Here is a 24,220-nt window from a genome sequence, read left to right on the forward strand (position 1 = left end):
AGCCCTCAACTCTGTTATCTAGGAATGCTAGCACAGTTTGGTGTTAGGTGTGTTAGGAGAAGGAGTGCTGTGTATGGTTAAAAGAGAGACAGAGAGAGAGAGAGAGAGAGAGAGAGAGAGAGAGAGAGAGAGAGAAAGAAAGGATTTATTTTACTTTGTTTTGTATGCAGAAACTCTGCTGGTTTCTTTTCCTTTTAATAAATCCTGTAAATAGTTATTCTGAGTCTAGCTGACTAGTCATTTCCACCTCAACTAGCTTCTTCGCTGTGCAGGAAAACTCTGCTACGTTTGGGCTAAAGCCATTAGAGCTATGCCTGACACTTCAAACTTCCAAGAAGACTCTATTATGAAGCAGCAGCTTTCTGCTGGCTGAAGCAATGGCTACTTCTTGAAGACACAGATATTTTAGATTTGGAAGGGTACGATAACAATTTTGGCTGGCATGCATATTTATGGTATGACAAGGCAAAGATCTATAAAGGCTTTAAAAATCATATTGTCAGGAAAGCTTTATATAATGTTTGGAATCGATATAAGGATTTGTTGGAAAATAAAACACCCAGATGGTTGTCACCAATGGAAGCTAGAGCGGTAAAAAAACTTAACATGGATTCTAATTGGCCAAAATATAGTGAAATTATAGAATATGATGGTGAAAAAGTTAAATTACAGAGCTTTGAGAAATTAAAATCCAAAGTTCGAGACTGGTTACATTATTATCAGATAAATGAGACTTTTAAGCAGGACAAGAAACTAGGATTCCAGAAAGAGAGGTCAAAATTGGAAACAGAACTGTTAGAGACCAATACTAAGAATTTGTCTAAAATGTATAACTTGTTGCTGAAATGGAATACACAGGATGAAACAGTTAAATCAGCTATGATCAAATGGGCACAAGACTTAGGTCATGATATTATGTTTGCTGACTGGGAACAGTTATGGACCACAGGCCTTAAATTTACGGCATGTAGTGCCTTGAAAGAAAACATAATGAAAATGATCTATAGGTGGTACATGACTCCAGTCAAGCTTGCAAAGATATACCATTTGCCCAATAACAAATGCTGGAAATGTAACGAATGCGAAGGAACTTTCTATCATCTTTGGTGGACCTGCCCAAAGGTTAAAGCCTACTGGGAAATGATCTATAATGAAATTAAGAAAGTCCTTAAGTGGACATTTGTAAAGAAACCGGAGGCTTTTCTCTTGGGCATGGTCGGCCAATTGGTAGCAAAGAAAGATAAGATTTTTTTTATGTATGCAACCACAGCAGCAAGAATTCTTCTGGCAAAGTATTGGAAGATGCAAGAATTACCTACTCTGGAAGAATGGCAGACGAAGGTGACTGAATTTATGGGACTGGCAGAGATGACCGGCAGAATCTGTGATCAGAGGAGAGAGACAGTGGAAGAGGACTGGAAAAAATTTAAATTATATCTTAAGAACTGTTGCAAAATCTCAGACTGATAAAATGTTAAGGGTTAAGAAATAGAGATCTATAGCTGTAAATATCTAAGTTAAGAAAATTTTGAGGGAAACTAAATATTGAAAAGGAATGAAGGATTGCTAAAAATTTTTGAAACAGGGGTGCAGTGAAGGGGAGGCATGGGGAAGTCATGTGTTGTTTATTTTTGTGTTTTTTGTTTTATGAAAATCAATAAAAATTATTTAAAAAAAAAAAAAGATCCAGCGCCGAGGGCCTTCTGGCGGTTCCCTCATTGCGAGAAGTGAGGCTACAGGGAACCAGACAGAGGGCCTTCTCGGTAGTGGCGCCCGCCCTGTGGAACGCCCTCCCATCAGATGTCAAAGAGATAAAGAATTACCTGACGTTCAGAAGACATCTTAAGGCAGCCCTGTTCAGGGATGTTTTTAATATGTAATGCTGTATTGTTTTTAATACTGATTGGGAGCCGCCCAGAGTGGCTGGGGAAACTCAGCCAGATGGGCGGGGTATAAATAATAAATTATTATTATTATTATTATTATTATTATTATTATTATTATTATTATTATTATTAACCCGAGGTACTATTTCTGGGTTAGTGGAGTCTGTAACCTGAAGCGTATGTAACCCGAGGTACCACTGTAGTTCACAGCTGTCAACGTTTTCCTTTTTCTAAGGGAAATTCCTTTATTCCAAATAGGATTCCTCGCAAGAAAAGGGAAAAGTTGACAGCTAGGCGTTACTTCTTGTCGCCTCTGCCTCCTTCCATCCTCCCAGTCCACACACCTGCTTTGCTCAATTCCTGACGCAACGACCGGGGCTCGGCAGGTGCTGCAGAGAGGAGGCGGGTGGAGAAACTCCTCCTGCCCTGGTTTTTGGGGTGGAGAGGCTCAGCTCCCTCCCTGCCATCACTTGTGGGGTGGATCCTGCCCACGAAGCGCTCCCTCTCCCCCTGATCTCGGAGGAGCTTGCTGCCTGGTGAGTGATGGAGATGAAGATGGAGGGGATGGCGGCGGGGAGGGGGGACAACCGAATTGGGCGGCTACCCCCGAATTATTCCCCCATTATTCTCACCCTTTATGCCAGGAAATGAACTATTTCTCCCCCCAGCACCCGCTCACAACAACCACAGCATCCCAAGCGTGTAAGGGGGGGGGTGTCTTTCAGGGCGCGCTTTTAAAACTGCATTTTGCAGGCGAGGTGGGTGGAGAGGGAGAGAGAGAGAAAGAAGGATGCGGGGAGCCGGAGAGTTATAAGGGAGGGAGGCAGACAGTAGGGGTGCAGACCCACAATTATTTCTGCATTCCTGTGTGTGTGTGTGTGTGTGTGTGTGTGTGTGAGAGAGAGAGAGAGAGAGAGAGAGAGAGAGAGAGAGAGAGAGACCGTGCTGTGAAGCTGCTATCAGGATGCCAAGACCTTTGTTGATTTATTTAGGTACAGAGGCTGGGTTTGTGCATTTAAGACTATAGCTTTTCCCAGGACAGGCCCACGTGTTCATAACCCCTGCTGGTGGGGCTGGTGGTTTATTTAGTTTTTAATTATTTCTCTCTCTCAAAAAGAATGTCCTAGCCTAACCTACCCTGAATACTGCTTTCTACCGGGAGGTGCAATTATAGATAATCATAGCATTCTAGAGTCAGATGGTTTCTTTAAAAAAAAAAAAAAAAGTTTTCAGAGCAAAAAGAAAGGCGTGCCCAATCCATAAAATTAGGGGGATAAAGAACCCCAGTCAAAATCTCATTTAGAGAATATACCTCTTCAGCAGGAAATGATTTCCCCTCTGCACATCCTTAAATCTGAGATGCTTTGCAGTACTCCTCTAGCACAGATTAACAGCAGAGCCCCCTTCTCCGAATCCCAGAGCCTTCTTTGCAGCACTTCCTATGTGGTCCATTAAGCTGCAATAGATTCTTCTTCCCCCTTTCTGTGTGTCTTGCAAACAGTCCCATTAAACCAGGGGTAGGCAACCTAAGGCCCGGGGGCCGGATGCGGCCAATAGCCTTCCAAATCCAGCCCATGGACGGTCTGGGAATCAGCGTGTTTTTACATGAGTAGAAAGCGTCCTTTTATTTAAAATGCATCTCTGGGTTTATTCGTGGGGCTTGCCTGGGTTTTTACATGAGCAGAATGTGTGCTTTTATTTTAAATGCTCCTCTGGGTTATTTGTGGGGCACAGGAATTTGTTCATCCCCCCCCCAAATATAGTCCGGCCCCCCACAAGGTCTGAGGGACAGTGGACCGGCTCCCTGCTGAAAAAGTTTGCTGACCCCTGCATTAAACAATTTCCCCTCTTAGCCGCCTTCCCCCAAATGCAGAAAACCAGCATGCTCTTAAAGATCAACCTGCTATCCAGTTCCCTGGTCCACCAAGTTTTGTATATGCAGCCCCCGCCCTTGCACCCACCCTGGGACCATGTACTTCTTTATATTAAATATTTTTATATCCTGCGCTCCATCCATTCTGGAGCAGGATGTGGCCACGGGATCAATAAAACAGCCGCAAAACAGGACACCAGTTGAAATTATTGTTAACAATATAAAAACGCTCTAGGGGATTGCCTAGACAGTCATGATTTATTCCTCCATCTCACCTGATGCACACACCTTATTTTGAAGGGTTCTTGGGAGACAGAGTGCTGTCAGCAGAGAAACCAAGTCAATGGCAGGAAGAGCAAGCTTCTGGATAACAAAGAACTCTTAGGGTGCAAACTGGGAGATTCACTGGGACCACTCAGATTTGGGTGGCAGAGCTACCAAATTCAGAACAGAACTGCAGTAAGGGAAGGGTTTAATCCTCCTCCCTCTGTGCTGTTTTCCTGATTAAACTCATTCCCCCATTCAGCCATTTGCCCCATGGGAGAAGCATACAGACCGTGCCAGATTTAGGTATAAGCTAAACAAGCTATAGCTTAGGGCCCTGCTCTCTTGGGGGCCCCCCAAAAAAAATAAAGAGAAAAAACCCCACTGGATATGCATTTCCAAAATGTAAGATAAAAAACAAATAAAATAAAACCTACATGCAGCAACAGTGTTTTGCGTTGTGTAGGCTCCTATGATGTAAATCATGGGCCCCGCCTGCTAGCCTGCTCCCTAAAATATCACTGGTTTGCTCCTTTCTATATATAGGGTGCTAACATTCTGCATGGACTGGTTGCACGGCAACATGTGCAAATGGCTTTAGATACCTATTAGGTCCATAAATTACCATATAGCATATATTCAACACAAAAAACAGCCACCGTTTGTTGTTGACAAAGGACAGCTGGACATAGAAAGGGCCCCATTACCTTCAGGAGTTTAGGGCTTCATCAAACCTAAATCTGGCCCTGCTCTCTTGCGATTCTCAGCGTTCAGAAGGATCACTGCTTCTGATAGTGGAGGTGAAACATATCCATTGTGACCAATAGCCCTGAGTGCAAAAACACCATCCTCCCGAATACCTCCCTGTTTTCTCTCCTGGGGCAAACAGCTTGGGGTACTTAATTTATTGGGGAGGTGCATTGTTCGTTTATCTAAAAACAAAACAAAACAACCCAACAAACCCTTTGATCGAAACAAGAATTCTCCATGCAGCGCATGTGAAATGATCCGGCTAAAACCCACAAACCCAGTTGCAAGCAAATGCCCATGAAGGATTCGTTGAGAACAAAGAGAAATGTCAGCAAGACAGGTGTCTAGATGGGACTGCCAAAACTGAAAGGTTTTTTTCAGGCGCTTAGAAGGAGGTTAGTGAGGGTATCTGACTAACGTCAAGAGACAGGGAGTTGCAGAGAAAAAGATGTCGCCACATGAAGGGAATAACGTCGGGGGAATGTATGTGTCAGGGACCAGCCAGACTGGTTTTAATTGTGCAAGAACCTAAAAAGAGCCTGTTGGCCAATGGTCCATCCGGTCTAGAATCATGTTCTCCAGTTTCTCAACCAGATGCCTTCAGGAAACCTGCAAGCAGGATTCGAACACAAGAACACTCCGTCTCTCCTGCTTCAGATCATGGAGACACAGCGTTTGCTGTTGTGGACAGAAGCCATTCTTAAATTTGTCTAATCCTTGGCCATCCAGGTTTGTGGCCATCACTGACTTGCTACAGAAGGGAGTTCCCTAGAACTATGTGTTGCGTGAGGAATTAACTTTCCTTTATGGCCACAGTTAATTTATTAAGCTGACTACTACCCTGCGATGATTTACACTTAAGATTTACACGCAATTCAACGCACACAAGCGTAAAGCGATGCATTTTGGGGCAAAAAAGTGTTTTTAATTAACACTCTTAATCCTGCCAACCTGGTGGTTCAAAAGCACACCAGCGCAAGTAGATAAATAGGTACCGCTGTGGTACAACGGTAAACGGCGTTTCCGTACGCTTTGGCTTCCGTCACGGTGTCCCGTGATGCCAGAAGCGGTTTAGTCCTGCTGGCCACATGACCTGGAAAGCTGCCTGTGGACAAACGCCGGCTCCCTCGGCCTGAAAGCGAGATGAGAGCCGCAACCCCATAGTTGACTTTGACTGGACTTAACCGCCCAGGGGTCCTTTACCTACACCTACCACTAGTTCAGACATCATGGGAGCATATGTGGAAATAAGGTTTTTATTTTTTTTGCCCCAACATGCATCGCTTTACACTTGTTTGCGTTGAATTGCGTTTGCAATTTTACCGCCCATTCACGACGCGTGGAGAGTGAGGAGATTTCACCCCTCCCATATCCAAGAATCTCCTGACGAGTCTGCTGATTCTCCAGAGAGGAGGAGCAGTGTTCTGCTTTCTACTTATTCAGCTCCAGCACCAAGTCAGTCAGTCAGTCAGTGTGTCGGAGAGAGAGAGAGACTGAGTGTTAGAGATCGTGTGTAGAGATAAGGTTGCTGCTAAGAGCAGCTGCAGACACTCAGTGCAGCATTCATTTATGCTTAGACCTATTTAGCTCTGTATATAGTTTTGTATTATAGTTGTAGTTATAGAATAAAAGAAGATATTCTACAGAGCTGCTCTCCGAGTCGTTTATACACTGCTAGACTCTGCTATACTCTGCTGTGCGACGACTGTATTGTGGAAGTGAATCCGGTGCTCACAACTCTAAGCTGTGAGTCCACAGCACTTTGACCTGTTCCTGTGCAGAAGGTGGTCTCTGGAAGTGCTACCCAGCTCGCCTAGCCCAGTCGGGGCTGAAGTGGATGAGTCCAGTTAGTGGCACTGGCTCAAGGGCGATGCTGACAGAGAGGTCCTATTGGAGCTCTTCACAATCTCTTTTTGGTTTAGCACCGTTGATTTAGCATCATCAGCAAACATGGCCACCTCACTGCTCACTCCTTTCTCTAGATCAATTATGAACAAATTAAAAAGCACCAGTCCCAATACCGATTCTTGGGGACTCCACTTTCTACATCTCTCCATTGGCGAAACTGTCCGTTCCTCTGACCTCTCTTTTTCTACCACGCTCAGGAAACATGGCCCAAGTTGGTTCAGGGAAGACAGTTCTTTTCCACCAGGAAGACCCAAAAGGTCTCACCTACCGCATCCCAGCTCTGCTCTACCTGCCGTCTGAGTCTACTTTCCTGGCATTTGCTGAGGAGCGCTCAACGCCCAGAGACGAAAATGCCAAGTTCCTGGTGATGAGACGAGGGCGAAAGGAAGGAATGTCCGTTCAGGTAACACCAAGAGCAGAAAGCGTAACCGAGCTATATTTCATTCCATAATTCTCTTCTTTCTTCCTATATACATAAAATGTAAGGCTGCCATCACGCAGCAGTTCATGTGGCCACCAATATGTGGCCAAACCAACTCCAGTGTGAAAACAGGGTGGCAGGTGGCCCAGGTGAGCTGTTTAATGGTGCTCTGTTCCTGGTGATAAGGTGTTCCAGGTAACACCAGGTGCAGGAAATGTAACTGTGCTTTTCCTGATTTGTCATTCTGTGTAGCATTTGAGTTGGGTTCCAGGAACAAAAGTATTGCCAGGAAAGTGGATTGGCTTGGTACTGACCACCCAAGGAAGTGTCTGGAAACCATTGTGGACAGCTTCTCTGACTCCTTTCAATCTGAAATGTTAGTTGACCTGGCAATGAAGTTTGTTTTAAACTCATCTTCTTTTTTATTAATGTTTTAAGTGGCAAATTTAACAGATAATAATATTAGTACCAGTTATAATTGTTTGAACTGCGGTCAATTTCAGAATTCCAGAGAATTCCAGAATGGCTTCATTGGTAAACACCTCTTGCTTAAATACTACGGCACTTTGCCAGCTCACATACCTGCGTCATGAAAATGGATTTTGTTTCCCCTGCCTCCAGGAACTCCCCACTGCCGCTAAACACCCTCACACATCATGATTTGCAATATATTGCCAGGTCAAAAATTATGAAACCAAAATCACTATATGGACTGGAAACCGGTTTTTGAGGGCTTCCATCCAGCTTTAAAACACATCATGATTCGTGATATATGGACAGGACAAAAACTATTCAACCGATATCACGCTATAGACTTCAAACCGGTTTTGGATGATATATGGATATATCACTAGTGAGCCCTAGTGAGAGAACCACCGGCTAACTACTCCATCTTTCTTCCCTTCTAGTGGGGTCCTCAGAAGTCTCTGATGGAAGCCACGTTGCCCAACCATCGCACCATGAACCCTTGCCCCGTTCTCGAGAGGAAGAGCAGACGCATTTTCCTGTTCTTCATCTGTGTGGAGACCCACGTGACGGAACGGCACCAGATCTTCACAGGGAGGAACGCCGCTCGGCTCTGCTACGTCGTCAGCCAAGATGGCGGCCGCACCTGGAGCCAGACGACCGACCTGACGGAGCAGGTGATTGGCAAACATTTGAGGAACTGGGCCACCTTTGCGGTTGGGCCTGGTCACGGCCTGCAGCTGAGTTCCGGGCGCCTGGTGATCCCGGCTTACGCCTATTACATCCACAGGCGATGTTTCGGGCATGCGCTCAACTGCTGGACCAGACCTCATTCCTTCGCGTTCTACAGCGATGACGGCGGGCAGAGTTGGGCCCGAGGACAGCTCCTGATGCACTTGAACACATCCGAGTGCCAAGTTGCGGAGCTGAGCCGCCAGGACGATAGCCCAGTGCTGTACTGCAACTCCCGCAGCCCGGACAGGTACCGGGCCGAAGCTTTCAGCACAGATGGCGGAGAACACTTTGAGGAAGGGTACCTGTCCGGGTACTTGTGTGAGCCGCCCAGTGGGTGCCAGGGCAGCGTGGTGAGCTTCTTCCCTCAGCCGGAGGGCAGCTCTCGCTTCTCTTCGGCCTCGCTCGGCGGCACAAAGTCCTGGCTGGTGTACTCGCACCCCACAAACTGCCACAAGCGCTTCGATTTGGGCATCTACCTGAACAAATCCCCGTTGGAAAAAGACTCTTGGCGCCCTCCCTGGGTGCTGTACAAAGGTCCCAGTAGCTACTCGGACCTGGCTGTGTGCCAAGAAGGGGGGAACACACTGGTGTTTGGGTGCTTGTTTGAGTGTGGGGTGCACCATCCCATTGAAGAAATCGCGTTCCAGCTCTTCACCAGTGATGAGCTTTTGAGGAACGTGAGGGAAGGATGATGTTGTGACACTTCTCTCCCTCTCTCTTTCCCCCTCCCTCCCTCTTTCTCCCCTCCCTCTACCTCCCTCCCTCTCTCTCATTAGGAGAGCACAGAAAGCCTTCTGCTCCATTCAGACACTCGGTGCTTCCATATTCAACAGTTAGTGTGGGAAGGTGTCATTTCATTCACTTAATATTTTGGCAGATACATTCTGTACTTTCCCTGAGGCTCCTTCATCTTTCCTCAGACCACAGAAAGTCTGGGTTTTGGTGATATGATCTCTGCTGATGCGGACCCCTTTAGCACCACGCCTCCATCATTGCAAAAGGCAGGGTTTAAAATTCATTTTTGTTTATTTAACAATATTTTAATACTCTGTGTGTGTGTGTGTGCGCGCGCACTATACAGTGGTACTTCGGGTTACATACGCTTCAGGTTATAGACTCCGCTAACCCAGAAATAATACCTTGGGTTAAGAACTTTGCTTCAGGATGAGAACAGAAATTGGGCTTTGGCAGTGCGGCAGCAGCAGGAGGCCCCATTAGCTAAAGTGTGCTTCAGGTTAAGAACAGTTTCAGGTTAAGAACGGACCTCCGGAATGAATTAAGTTCTTAACCCAAAGTACCACTGTATAGGCTTGGCTGCAAATGTATTATGTACTCGGCTTGGCTGCAAATGTATTATGTGTCAAACGCTACAAATGTATATCGGTTTTCTACCAGTTTTAACTGTCATGGCTTCCCTCAAAGAGGATGCTAAGATAGGGCTGCAAGCAACTTTGTTGAGCTATTTTTAAACAAACCCCAATTTCGGTGCTGTCCTGGTTTCTACTTTTTGGAAATAATATTTTGGAAATATGGCGACTCTAGCTAAGAGCTTTCTTTGCTTTTTAAGCTAGCATGGGCTGTTTTCCTTGGGTGCCTTTGTCCATTTCACAGCAAGGTCTTACTGTGCTAAAATTATAGCTCAGCCAAATATGAACAAGCCTTCTCAGCAACCTTCTTCCCTCCCTGGCGCAGCCATGAGGAGGAGATTGGAAGTTGAAGTTTCCATTTGTCTATTGTTTCCTGCGTTATGTCTGAACCTGGAGAAACTGTGGTTGGCCTTAACTGTGGTTTACTGAAACAACCAAACTTCAAAACGTTGTTTATGAAGTTGGCTTGTTTTCCTAAAGCAGTGGCATATTCCGTTGCCCACCGTCTATGCCATTGCTTGGTCTACCTGTATTGCCCAAGTTTCTGGCACCAACGCCAGCCAAATCCCAGGACATTGCACTGTGAGCATGTGGGAAATAAAAGCTGTTAACGAACAATAGCCTACAGGGAATGTGTTTAAATAAAATGATCTGCTGTCAGTTTCATTTTCCGCTTCCTTCTTTTTTCCTGGAGGGGTTTTTGCATACATCAAAAACCGTAGCACACGGAACACACACTGTACGGCACAACGCCATGTGATGAATCTAAAAATCCTTTTCATGCTACCGGTTAGGAGAAAAACTGGTTTCTTCTCTGGGACCGGAGGAGGGGAAAGCATCATGAGGTTTGTGCCCCGCCCCAAAGCCTGCAGGAACAGGCAGGCTAAAAACCCATTTTGTGGGCATCCCTTGTTTTATTGCATTGTTCAGCTGCCCAACGTCAAGATTTCAAACAAACAGTATCTAACACGGCCGTCTTGCTTCACCAAATGGGGTGACAGACATCCTGAGTAGGGATGGCGGAGAATTGAATACAGTCTGTATTTTTAACTGAACTATGAATCTCGATATGGATTTAAACCAGTATTTTCATATGGATTAAAAAATATATAGGGTGCCACCAGTCACACTGTATAAGAAAGAGATTTTGCAGGTACCCCTGGTTTTGACACTCTCTTCAAATTCTTTTTTTAAATGCTAACAGACCTTTGCAGGTGTTTATTTTGTACTTTGCTTAACCCATCACCTTAATGATGGTCTTCTTCTTTTTTTGGTAAATTGTGTTTTATGTATTATTACACCACACTAGTATTTTATTATATGGCTGTACAGAAATATTTTCCCCACCCCCGCCATTATTCAAGCCCCTAGTGATGCAGCAATAAAACTGTAGGACATTTGCAAAGACAAGCAGTATCTGGCGTGGTTTCAAATGAGATGGGAGACCATGTGTTGAGCTTCCTTCATTACAGGGGGCTGGACTATATAAATTCAATCAATCAATCAATCAATCAATCAATCAAGGACCATTGGGTTTCTCTACAATTCTGTGAAAGTTGTGTCTCTCGGTTAAATGTTAGCTCTCAATTAATTGGCAGCTACCAGTGGCTCAAGGGGGGAAGTTTTTATCCATTAACAATTCATAAATGGCTCATTTAACATACTCTGACGTTGCCTCTTGCTCATCTGCATGGGGCATAGGGAGAAAGAAAAAGGGTAGACTGACACACTGCCGCCAGCTTGCGGGTTGACTTTGAATTTCCTTCTGATGTTGCTAGCCATGCATCTTACCATGGACTAAATCTATGGCTTCTGAAAGAGATCCCTTCCCCTGATTGGCCAAGCGGGGAACCGGATCCCAGCAGGCTGGCTGGCAGCCTGTGGAAGCAGCTGCCGAGCATTTATTTATATTTATATTTCTTGTTGCAATTTGCGCTCAGCTGTTGCCAAAGCTGGGCTGTGCGCGCCGGCGAGGAAGCGCCTCTCCTGGTCTCTCTCTCTCTCTCTCCTCGGCTTGCAGGGTCGTATCCTGCGCCTGCGGATCGCGCTCCCCCCCCCCCCCATGCTGGGTCTTTATGCACTGCGAGGAATCCGCTGCGCGGTGAGTGATGGATGGATGGGGAAGCGGGCAGCGCAGGGCATGCAATCAGTGCCAGATTTAGGTATAAGCTAAACAAGCTATAGCTTTGGGCCCCACTCTCTTGGGGGCCCCCCAAAAAATTAAAGGGGAAAAAACTGGATGTAGATTTTCAAAATATAAGATTAAAAAACAAATAAAATAAAAGCTACATACAGCAACAGTGTTTTGTGTTGTGTAGGCTCCTATGATGTAAGCGATGGACCCCTCCGGCTAGCCTGCTCCCTAAAATATCACTGGTTTCCTCATTTCTATATATAGGGTGCCTACATTCTGCTGTTTATAATTATTAGTAGTTTGCATCCTATATTTACACCTATTATTGTTTCATGTTATAGCAAGTTTCTAGAGACTAGATTACGAGTCTTTGTCAATTGTGTTTCTCAAGGAACTTTTGTTATTGCCAAATGTGTTTGCATTATTAAGTTTGTTATGAATACAATAATTTTAAGTTGGAGCTTAATAATTACCGTATTTTTTGCTCTATAAGACTCACTTTTCCCCTCCTCAAAAGTAAGGGGAAATGTGTGTGCGTCTTATGGAGCTAATGCAGGCTGCGCAGCTATTTCAGAAGCCAGAACAGCAAGAGGGATTGATGCTTTCACTGCGCAGCAATCCCTCTTGCTGTTCTGGCTTCTGAGATTCAGAATATTTTTTTTCTTGTTTTCCTTCTCCAAAAACTAGGTTCGTCTTGTGGTCTGGTGCATCTTATATTTCACTGTTAATATAATTATTAATTGTATTTCACTATTAATATGCTACTTCTTAATTGTATTTCAGTTCAACAGTTACGTTGATAAAATACATATTTTGTCATGTGCAAATGGCTTTAGATACCTATTAGGTCCATAAATTACCACATAGCATATATTCAACACAAAGAACAATGACAATTTGTTGTTGACAAAGGACAGCTGGACATATAAAGGGCCCTTCAGTATCTTAGGGTCTCACAGAGGAAGCTGTAGATCTCTCTCCCCACATTCTAAGATTCTTTAAAGAGTGGTGACCATCCCTTATTTTATTTTAATTTTATTTTTTACCACCATTTCTTATGTCCAAGAATTTCATGACTCATTTATGCGGCATGTGAAAAAAGTATTTTCATTTGGCTGTCCTGAATCCCATGCCAATCCACTAGCGTTATATGAGGAAAGAGAGAGGGAAATTCCCTCTTTCTAACATATCAGAGCCCTAATCAGTCAGTCCACCTTTGGAGCTGAAATCCTTTGAGGACTTTTTAAAATGGCTACCTACTTTTGGAGTGTTAAATCTGGATCTCCAACTCTTATCTATTTGGTGTTTGCACATTTATTAACTATTTCAAAAAAAATTCCTTTCCCCCTTCTTTCATCCACAAATTACCTTCAGATTGAATACTATTCAGGAAGTTACTTCTACCCACCACATCAAAAATTAAAATTACCTTCAGCTTGAATACTATTAAAATTAAAATGATGTACCTGCCAAAGTTCAGAAACAAAAAGCCCTATACAGTACAGGGGTCAGCAAACTTTTTCAGCAGGGGGCCGATCTACTGTCCTTCAGACCTTGTGGGGGGCCGGACTATATTTTGAAGGGAAAAAATGAACAAATTCCTATGCCCTACAAATAACCCAAAGATGCATTTTAAACAAAAGCACACATTCTACTCATGTAAAAACACGCTGATTCCCAGACCGTCCGTGGACCGGATTTAGAAGGCAATTGGGCCGGATCCGGCCCCCGGGCCTTAGTTTCCCTACCCATGCCATGGACTGTGTGACCATCCTTTATTAGTCATATGCAGAGTCAGGCCCATTTGAATCAATGGACCAAACCAGCCATTCCATTGAAGTTGATGGGTCTCTTGAGCGCGTCTTAGTTAGACATCACCCTTAGTGGAGTAATTCAATGGCAAGAATAGGAACTTATTTGTTTTGTTTTTATTTGTTTGTTGCATCAACGCCCTACCTTTCCCTCCAGGGAGATCAAAGTCGTGTTTGGGGTTCTTCTCCCCCCTATTTGATCCTCACAAACAACCCTGTGAGGTAGGCGAGCCTGGAAGGGAATAACGAGTCTGAAATCACCCCGTGAGGTTATTATAAGGAAACATAGCTGTCAAGCGTCCCTTATTTGGCGGGACAGTCCCTTATCCCAGCGCTGTGTCCCGTTGCTGTCCCTTATTGATGATGTCCCTTAAATTTCCCGGGTTTCAAAGGAAGCAGCTCCTCTCCCTCCCTCCCTCCCTGCCGGCCAGGGAGGAGGGAGGCTCCAACTGTGTTGCTTGGCTGTGTTGCTCACCCAATATGGAGTCTAAGAACGACTGGGGGGTGGAGCTTGCATGCCTTGTGCCGATCAAATCGGCCGCGTTGCCTGGGGACTCGCCTTTGCTCAGCGCTTCCCAGCAGAGAGGGGACGGTGGTTTTCCTTGCTGCATCCCCTTTGCTGGGTTGCTGCGCTGTGGGAACCACTGCTTCAGGCTTCGTTTGGCTGCTGGCTGGACATTCTGCCTTTGGCTCAGGAGCTGGTTGACTAAAATCCCTTATTTTGGCTGCTGATCCCTTATTTTCAAGGCTACTGGTCCCTTATTTTCAAATCTGTAAGTTGACAGCTATGTAAGGAAACTGGGGTTGGCTTTTACAGCCGAACTCCCCATGAAGCTCCGATCACCGGTCTGAGAACAGAGGCAACCAAAGAACAGAGCTAGCCGTCTTTCAGACTTGTGGTTTATGGTGTGTTTACCTTGCGCACATATTATGAACATGCATTTTATTGATGTCACCTGAGAATTCACAGACCAAGTGGGTATTCAAACCCTGTCCTAGTCTGACACTCTTAACCACAGTGTCACACTGGCTTAATATTAATTCTATCATATTTTTTAATATTTTATTTCATCTAATGTTTATTGGATGGATTTCCCCCCTAAATTGATTTTTGAATTCTGAATTTATTGTTATTCACGTTTTATACTGTATTTTATGGTGTTTTTTGTTGCATCAATTAAGTGTTTTAAATTTGTTAGCCGCCCTGAGCCTGGTTTTCTGAACCAGAAAGGGCGGGGTATAAATAAAAAAATATTATTATTATTATGTAGACTACTTAGAAGTGGGTGGGTATATATTAAAAATAAATCAATAAATAGGTGGTTTTTTAAAAATGTTGATTCCCCTAAGGGTAAAATGTGCCCCTCCTCACTTTTTTGATCTTCTCTCTCCAGAAAGGGGACGCGGGTGGCGCTGTGGTCTAAACCACAGAGCCTCTTGGGCTTGCCCATCAGAAGTTCGGCAGTTCGAATCCCCACGACGGGGTGAGCTCCCGTTGCTCGGTCCTTGCTCCTGCCAACCTAGCAGTTCAAAAGCACATCAAAGTGCAAGTAGATAAATAGGTACTGCTCCGGCGGGAAGGTAAACGGCGTTTCCATGCGCTGCTCTGGTTCGCCAGAAGCGGCTTAGTCGTGCTGGCCACATGACCTGGAAGCTGTATGCTGGCTCCCTCGGCCAATAAAGCGAGATGAGCGCCGCAACCCCAGAGTCGGCCACGACTGGACCTAATGGTCAGGGGTCCCTTTGCCTTTTTACTATACAGAAAGAGGGTAGTCTCTTTCCCCTCTAGTCTCCAGCCCTCTTACTTCCACAAAACAGTGTACCTTTAAACTTTGGAGCTGGCTGGTTCTTCAAAAGAAGGATTGATAGTTTAGATCATTAGCTCCCAAATCTTTGGGGGCCATTCTCCAGCTTGGTTTCATAAATGCATCCCCAGTATCTGGTACCCTGCAAAAAGCATCATTCAGAATAGCGGTTTGCATGGCCCACCACGGGAGATAATGGCACAGTGAAATTCAAAACAGTAACAACATCGCACATTTATTCAAAATCCAAACTATTTTGTTAAATTAAGTCAAGTTGTAGGGGCCCCCCAAATTGTGATAATGTGGACCCCTGGGAGTGACTGAGAAAAGGGAACTTATAGTAGCCTATCGCTTTAAGAAACTGTTAAGAAACTGCTGAGAAAGTATTTCACTTTGGGAAGAGAGGAGCTAAAACGCTTATCGCAAGAACACAAGTAGCAGGTTCACACAGGCACAATACAAAGCACAATAGCTTTTGTAACAAAATGTATTGATGTAAGCTATGTCAGCAAATCAACCGGACCGATCTGAAGGTTTCTGCTAGAAGCGCAGGCGCGCTAAAAGGAAATGTAACTCAATAAGTTCTGGCTTTCAAGCTCTCTCCTTTCCCCGTCTCCTAGAATATTTCTGCATGCCCAGAAAACATGGCCGAGGCTCAGGCTGGCTCTGGGAAGGTGACTCTTTTCAGCCAGAAAAAACGGGGGGGCCTCACCTACCGCATCCCGGCGCTGCTTTACCTGCCCTTCGAGTCCACCTTCCTGGCGTTTGCAGAAGAGCGCTCATCCCCCCGAGACGAAGATGCTAAGTTCCTGGTGATGAGGCGAGGGCGGAAGGAAGGAACGTCTGTTCAGGTAACGCCAGGAGCAGAAAGCATAACATTGCTATTCTTCATTGCACGTTTCTTTACTTTCTTACTATATACAATAAATGTAAGGCTGTCGTCACGCAGCAGTTCATGGGCCTGCCTCTATGCGGCCACACCAACTCCAGCGTGGCAGCAGGGTGGCAGGCAGCTCGGGTAAGCTGTTTAATGAAGGCGGGGATTTAATGAAGCTCTGCGCACTGTGTATAATGGGGGGAAATGCTCTCTGAAGCAAGTCCCCCAGCTGGGAAGGGAGGCTTCCCGTTGCCTAACTGAGAGATATCTGCCCCCTCCTGCTTGCACATAAGCTCTGATAGGCAGCGTGAAGCCTCCCTTCACAGCTTAGTTGCTGGGGGCAGGGAAGGTGGAGGCAGCCCGGAAGCTGCATCTGAGAGCCCCTCCACCACCATCGCATGGGGACCTCCAAGCAGCTCCTGAAGCCAGCCAGAGCCAACTGCTCCAGGCTACTGAGACTGCCGCCGCTGCGTTTCCTGGGGCCATTAGATGAAATCCGGGGACATTCCGGGGATGGAATTTGTCCGGGGACTTAGTCTCAAATCCGGGGACTGTCCCCGGGAAACCGGGGCGTCTGGTAACCCTACTGTGGAGGCCAATTCTGGATCCACACGTCTTTCCACAGTGGGGACATAGGTTTCCAGGCAGGAATTGATCACGGTGAGGGTTTGCCAAGTGTGGCTTCCTCTTAGGTGCGACGGTCATCTCCAGGCTTGACTACTGTAATTCGCTCTACGCGGGGCTGCCCTTGAAGCTGTCCCAGAAACTCCAGTGGGTGTAGAATGCTGCAGCGAGGCTCCTCACGGGGTCTCTGCCATGGGAGCATATTCACCCAGTGCTTTTCAAGCTGCACTGGCTCCCGGTGGAGTACAGGGTCAGGTTCAAGGTGCTGGTTTAGACCTTTAAAGCCCTATATGGCCTAGGACCCTCATACCTACGGGACCGCCTCTCCTGGTATGCCCCACGGAGAGCCTCAAGGTCCATAAACAGCAACACCCTAGTGGTCCCGGGCCCTAAGGAAGTTAGATTGGCTTCAACCAGAGCCAGGGCCTTTTCAACTCTGGCTCCGGTCTGGTGGAACGCTCTGCCTCATGAGACCAGGGCCCTGCAGGATCTGATTTCTTTCCGCAGGGCCTGTAAGACAGAGTTGTTCCGCCTGGCCTTTGGCTTGGAGCCAATTTGATTCCCTCCCTCCCTCTCTCTTTTTTTTCTTTTTTTTTTTTCTTCTTTTCCTTCTCCTGCGATGAGGCTACATTTTAATATTTTAATGTTCCATTATTTTAATGTTGTATTTTATTATTGTTTTTAAGTTTGTAATCATTCATCTTGTTTTTATTATTGCTTGTAAGCCGCTCTGAGCCCGGCCTTGGCTGGGGAGGCCAGGGTATAAATAAAAAATTATTATTATTATTATTAGTGCGCTTCTCCCTTTCGTCCTGAGTTCGAGTGTCTTCAAAGCCCATGACACCTTTAGCAAAAGCTGCTCTCCGATTGTAGTGGTTGCAGGCCAGTGTTTCCCAATTTTCTGTGCTTATGTTGCATTTTTTTTTTAGATTTGTCTTGAGAGTGCCTTTAAACCTCGTTTGTTGTATTCCCCTTTCTTTTCAGAAAATGCTTTGTCCCAAATTACATTATGCCATTGTGTACAACCCTGTATTTATAATAATGATATGCACACATGGAACTAGATTTTTTAAAAATCTACAGTCTTTGCTAATAACGATTTACAATCAGACAGTCATACCTTGGATCTTGAATGCCTTGGCTCCCGAACAAATCAGCTCCCAAACAATCGAAACCCGATAATGTTCCGGTTTTCGAATGATTTTTGGAAGCTGACCGTCCGGTGCGGCTTCCGATTGGCTGCAGGTGCTTCCTGCAGCCAATCAGAAGCTGTGTTTTGCTTTCCGAACATTTTGGCATTCAAATGGACTTCCGTAACGGATTCCGTTCGACTTCCAAGGTAACGACTGTACAAGGAAATTCACACAAAACCTAAATTCAGATAAATTTGACTGGCTTTGAGGCTGCAACAATCGGATCCAAGTAATTCAAGTAATTGTCCGATTACTTGAATTGTCCTGACCTCATGAGCAACAGATATATGGCATAGATTCTTCCACGTGTGACTATGAAGAGTCTGTTCCATATGCCTTCTGCCCACATTTTAAAAAAAGGAATGGAAAGATAGGGTTAACAGCTTGCCAGTCAGGCTGAGCGACTGACAGTTGTTCCAGTCTGTGTATATTTATGCCGCTGACTCAATAAGTAACTTGAAGCCTTGCTGGGAACTTGCCCTGGTAACACTGGGGGTTTGGGTTTGAGTCCCGGTATATGATAGCGGAAGCAAGCAGACACTCCTACAAGAAAAAGGGCAAATTTCCTAATCCTGCATCAATTTTCCAGGGATCAAGTTTGAGATTGTTTTTTAAAAGACAATATCCAGGCAAGACCTCTCAGCTCTGTCCTCTCCAAATCCAAGCCACCGAAATGCTTCTCTGCTCCTTCTGGAAAGTTTCACTTTCCTCAACTGTATTAATTTACAAAGCCCTGAACAATTTCTGTCTAGGATACCACGAGGATCACCAGGCGCAGCTCGATCACTGGGACTATTTGCAGGAGTGTTGTTCATCATTCCCCGAGACAGAGAGGCTCATCTGACAGCAGCAATAAACCGAGCTTTTAGTGTCAAATGTCCCAGTCCTGTGGAACTCTCTGCCACTGGAGATTCAGCAGAACAACTTTCAAATGGCCACCGGTGATGGGACAGACGGGAGTCGGATTTAGTGATGCAATCCCCCCTTTAAAAAAAGCTCAACCTTGGGAAGTCCTCCCACAAAAAGCTCAACAACTCTGTGCCATCTCCTCCATTTTCTAAAATTTGTGTCCCCCAAAATAGGGGGCATCTTATAGATGGGGGCGTCTTATAGATGGAAAAGTACGCAGGGCTGTCTTAAGTATATGCAGCGCCAGGTTGCCCAGTCCCAGGCGCTTCCACCGACGGGCGGGCTCTTCACCAGACTCAACTCTTGGGCCCCAGACTCTCGGCCTGGTGCCCTTGAGAGCCCAGCGCCCGGGGACCCACACCCCTAGTGCCTATGGGTAAGACGGCCCCGAAAGTACAGTATATAGGAATAGGTTGAGGTCTGAGTGTTGGGTAGAGCTGCCCTCCTTGAACACACAGCCTGCGGGGAGTTCAAGAAGGGAGAGGAATTTAAACCTCTATTTAAAAGCCACCCAAAAATAGATTGTGTGCTCACTCCAGCGGCGCTTGACGCCCAAATTAAAAACCCCAAAGCCTTTTTCGAGAGCTGGGATGCCACTTGTGTCCTCAGCAAAAAGTGTGATTATCCTCAGACAAGGATGTCCATTGTTAAATTTGGAACATATTTAAATCACCTATTATCCATTCACTGTAAAATTACAAGTACTTTTAAAACCCTGCTAATGTATTAACCTGTGTACAATGCTCCTGTATATATGCAATAAGCATCTTCCATTCTTCCTTGAATTTGTTGTCGTCTCTTCCCCTTAATTTCATTGTCAGTTTTGCACTAATAATAATAATAATAATAATAAATAAATAATAAATAATAAAATTTCTTTATACCCCGTCCATCAGGCTGAGTTTCCCCAGCCACTCTGGGTGGCTCCCAATCAAGTGTTAAAAACAATACAGCATTAAATATTAAAAACTTCCCTAAACATTTCAGAATATTCCATTAATTTAACTTGCCAATCTTCTTTAGCTGGGACACCTTCTTCTTTCCAATATTGTGCTAATGCTGTCCGTGCAGCCGTAGTTGCATACATGAATAGATTCTTTTGTGATTTTGGTAAGTCCGCTCCTGGGCCGAGCGGGAATTTGAACCCCGGCATCCCTGGTTCCTAGCCCAACACTCTAACCACTGCACCGCAGCGAAGAGAGCGAAATATCTGTGTTTATCCTCTAACTAGGAGGTTGTCAACCTGGTCTCTGTCAGGAGTTCAGCCCACACTCGAGTAGGACCCTGGCAGGGACACATGCCCAACTGGCATGTTCTCTCCCTCCTGGTCGATCGTTCGGGAGCTTCGAAAGCTTTCTTCAACCTGAACATCACAGCGACCGATGCCAACACTTAGGGATCCACAGAGTTTGCACATCATGCACATGACAGACGTCAGCAACTCAGCATTTTGGCTAATCTACTTTATTTACCTGTATACCTGAAGGAGCGTCTCCACCTCCATCGTTCTGCCCGGACACTGAGGTCCAGCGCCGAGGGCCTTCTGGCAGTTCCCTCACTGCGAGAAGCCAAGTTACAGGGAACCAGGCAGAGGGCCTTCTCGGTAGTGGTGCCCACCCTGTGGAACGCCCTCCCACCAGATGTCAAAGAGAAAAACAACTACCAAACTTTTAGAAGACATCTGAAGGCAGCCCTCTTTAGGGAAGCTTTTAATGTTTAATAGGTTATTGTATTTTAGTGTTTTGTTGGAAGCCGCCCAGAGTGGCTGGGGAAACCCAACCAGATGGGCGGGGTATAAATAATATGTTGTTGTTGTTGTTGTTGTTGTTGTTGTTGTTGTTGTTGTTGTTGTTAACACACACAGAGCACTGCAACATCGCTCCCTCTCTCTCTAGCATCGGATAGAGAAAGAACAAAGGACAATAGTCCCACTTCATGCAACACAGTAACACAAACATCCTGTCTCCGTCACTTCCCACTCTGTGGAGTCAAAACATACACCGTCATGTGAAAGACAACAGTCCCATGACTGCAATCATGGAGCAGGAATTCCAACAGTCCCTACCACCCACTAGTGGCCGTTTAAGGATTGTATGTGAGCGGTAAGGTGTTCTACGGCACAAGCCGAATCCTCCTTCCATCGAGCACTGGTGGGTGGTAAGAAATTTTACCATCAAGAAAGATGAATTAGTGGGCAGTAGGTATTAAAAGCTTGACTACCCGTACTCTAAGGGATGCGGGTGGCGCTATGGGTTAAACCACAGAGCCTAGGACTTGCTGATCAGAAGGTCGGCAGTTTGAATCCCCGCAATGACGGGGTGAGCTCCCGTTGCTCGGTCCCTGCTCCTGCCAACCTAGCAGTTCAAAAGCACGTCAAAGTGCAAGTAGATAAATAGGTACCACTCCAGCAGGAAGGTAAACGGCGTTTCCGTGCGCTGCTCTGGTTCACCAGAAGCAGCTTGGTCATGCTGACCACATGACCTGGAAGCTGTAAGCGGACAAACATCGGCTCCCTTGGCCAATAAAGCGAGATGAGCGCCGCAACCCCAGAGTCCGTCACGACTGGACCTAATGGTCAGCGGTCCCTTTACCTTTACCCGTGCTCTAACTCATCCTCTGCTTTGTATTTCAGTGGGGTCCTCAGGAACCGCTGGAGACAGCTGTCCTGCCCAACCACCGCACCATGAACCCCTGTCCCGTATTCGAAAGGAAGAGCGGCACCCTTTACCTCTTCTTCATCTGTGTGGAGAAGTACATCACGGAACGGCACCAGATCAGCACAGGGAGGAACGCCGCCAGGCTCTGCTACGTCTCCAGCCAAGATGGCGGCCGCACCTGGAGCCAGACGACCGACCTGACTGAGGCGGTCATTGGCGGAGAGCTGACCAATTGGGCCACGTTTGCCGTCGGCCCGGGCCACGGCGTCCAGCTCAGCTCCGGCCGCCTGGTGATCCCGGCGTACGCTTATTACATCCACAAGCGCTTGTTTGGGAACCCTCTGGAGTGCTGGATCAAGCCCCACTGCCTCACTTTCTACAGCGACGATGGCGGGCAGAGCTGGTCGCGCAGCCCGCTCCTCGAGACCTTGCTGACCTCCGAGTGCCAGGTGGCCGAGCTGTCGTGCCCGGACGACAGCCGGGTCCTCTACTGCAACGCCCGCAGCCTCCACAACTACCGGGTCGGGGCGCTGTGCACCGACAACGGCCACCAGTTTGTCAGCCCCTCCCTGTGTGAGGAGTTGTGCGAGTCTCCCCACGGTTGCCAGGGCAGCGTGGTGAGCTTCTCCCCTCAGCTGGAGCCGTTGGATGTGGGCCCAAAGAAAGACGGGGCCAAGTCGTCGGGTCTCGATCCTTCCTCGGCCCCCCTCAAGGGCGCCCGGTCATGGCTGATCTTCTCCCACCCCACGAAAAGGCACAAGCGTGTGGATCTGGGCATCTACCTCAACACCTCTCCGCTGGAGAAGGGGTGCTGGAAAGCCCCGTGGGTCCTGAACAAAGGGCCCAGCGGGTATTCGGACCTGGCTGTGTGCGAGGAGGGTGAGTCGGTGATGTTTGGGTGCCTGTTTGAGTGTGGGGTGTCCTGCGAGTGTGAGGAGATCGCCTTCCAACTGTTCACGGGTGTTGAGCTCCTGAGGAATGTGAGGGAAAGCTGCTGTGGTACCTCTTCTCCCTTGGAAGCATAGGTGCTCAGGGAAATTTAGCACCCCAGGACAGAAAATGTGGGTGCCCTCGCTTGCCTCTCCCTCCAGGCTCTCCTATGTCTCCGCCATTATACTGTGCAGGCTTTGGAAAACGACCGTCGTTTTGGGATGACGATAAACAGGCCCTCGCTTTTGCCACCTTGAAAGTAGCTAAACAAAAAAGAATTACAGTGGTACCTTGGTTCTCAAACTTAATCCGTTCCAAAACCAAAGCGTGCTTCCCCATAGAAAGTAATGCAAAAGGGATTAATCCGTTCCAGACTTTTAAAAACAACCCCTAAAACAGCAATTTAACATGAATTTTACCATCTAACGAGACCATTGATCTATAAAATGAAATCAATAATCAACATACTGTACTATAAAATAAATAAGATGGTATTGTAGAGGATATAAAAAAAAATTCTTACCTGCAATGATGATAGTCATTGTTTGGATGGGGGATTTTTATACATTTCCACAGTCACACAGTCAATGTAGCTGAACTGGGTTCCACACAGTCACAAAAACAAATTAACCAAAAAAGCCTCAAAAACAAAAACGCAAAACAAATAGGAAAAAACAAAAGCGCCAAACTTAATCTTTTCCGGATGTCCATTTGACTTCCGAAATGTTCGAAAACCAAGGTGCAGCTTCTGATTGGTGCAGGCATCCCAGAAACAATAGCCAACAGCTGCATCAGATGTTCGACTTCCGAAAAACGTCTGAAAACCGGAAAACTTACTTCCCGGTTTTCGGTGTTTGAGAACCAAGGTACCACTGTACTGCATCTTCTGCGTAATTATATTGATAAATCGAAAGGGGCGGTCTACAATTCAAGGTTGTTGTGATTTCTTTCTTTCATTTTTACCTCGGGACTCTTTTTCACCATCGCTGACGGCTGCCTCCTGTTGGTCACAAGATACGTCTCACCCTTCCATGTCCTGGGGCCTAAAATGATATATAAACAGAACTGCATTGTTCAGAATTGGCTCATTGCCGCCTTTGCTGCCTTCTACTTCTGTACACGAAAGGAGGAACTTTTCAAAGTTCAAAAACGGATGGGCAATGCTATACCCTCTGGGATTTTTGGCACTGGAACTGGCACTCTTCATTTTTGCGTGAGCTCTTGCACATGCGCGAAAGCATGGGGACGTCTGTAATTTTGGAAAAGATCAGAGTCACCCCAAAAGCAAGGCAGTGCTTGTTCCGATGTGCTTGTGGGGGGTTCCTAAATATGCAGAAATGTATATGTTATAGATTTTTTTGTTTTGTTTTTTTTAAAAAAACCCATAATAAGCCCTTGAGCTTCCAGGTTCTGTGGGGTGTTAAAGGCCCAGAGACACAGGAGATCTAGAGCAGGTCATCTCATTGTCCCTCCTGGTCTGCCCCGCAGAGGACCTTAAGGTCCATGAATAATCATAGTTTAGAGGTCCTGGGCCCTAAGGAAGCCAGACTATCCTCCACCAGGGCCAGGGCCTTCTCAGTGATGGCTCCGACCTGGTGGAATGCTCTGTCC

General features: G+C 46.2%; 1 protein-coding gene across 1 annotated transcript; it reads left to right on the forward strand.

The window, feature by feature from the left end:
• Positions 1–2,142: 2,142 nt before the first annotated feature.
• On the forward strand, positions 2,143–23,972 carry NEU3 (neuraminidase 3). Its single transcript, XM_081859502.1, has 6 exons — positions 2,143–2,422; positions 6,879–7,084; positions 8,011–8,991; positions 11,489–11,770; positions 16,040–16,270; positions 21,655–23,972. The coding sequence occupies exons 2-6, from the start codon at positions 6,884–6,886 to the stop codon at positions 22,702–22,704; spliced, it is 2,745 nt and encodes a 914-aa protein (XP_081715628.1). The 5' UTR covers positions 2,143–2,422; positions 6,879–6,883; the 3' UTR covers positions 22,705–23,972.
• The last annotated feature ends 248 nt before the right edge of the window (positions 23,973–24,220 follow it).

The sequence above is a fragment of the Podarcis erhardii genome (assembly GCF_964252035.2).
Source record: "Podarcis erhardii genome assembly, chromosome: 4".
Classification (NCBI taxonomy): Eukaryota; Metazoa; Chordata; class Lepidosauria; order Squamata; family Lacertidae; genus Podarcis; species Podarcis erhardii.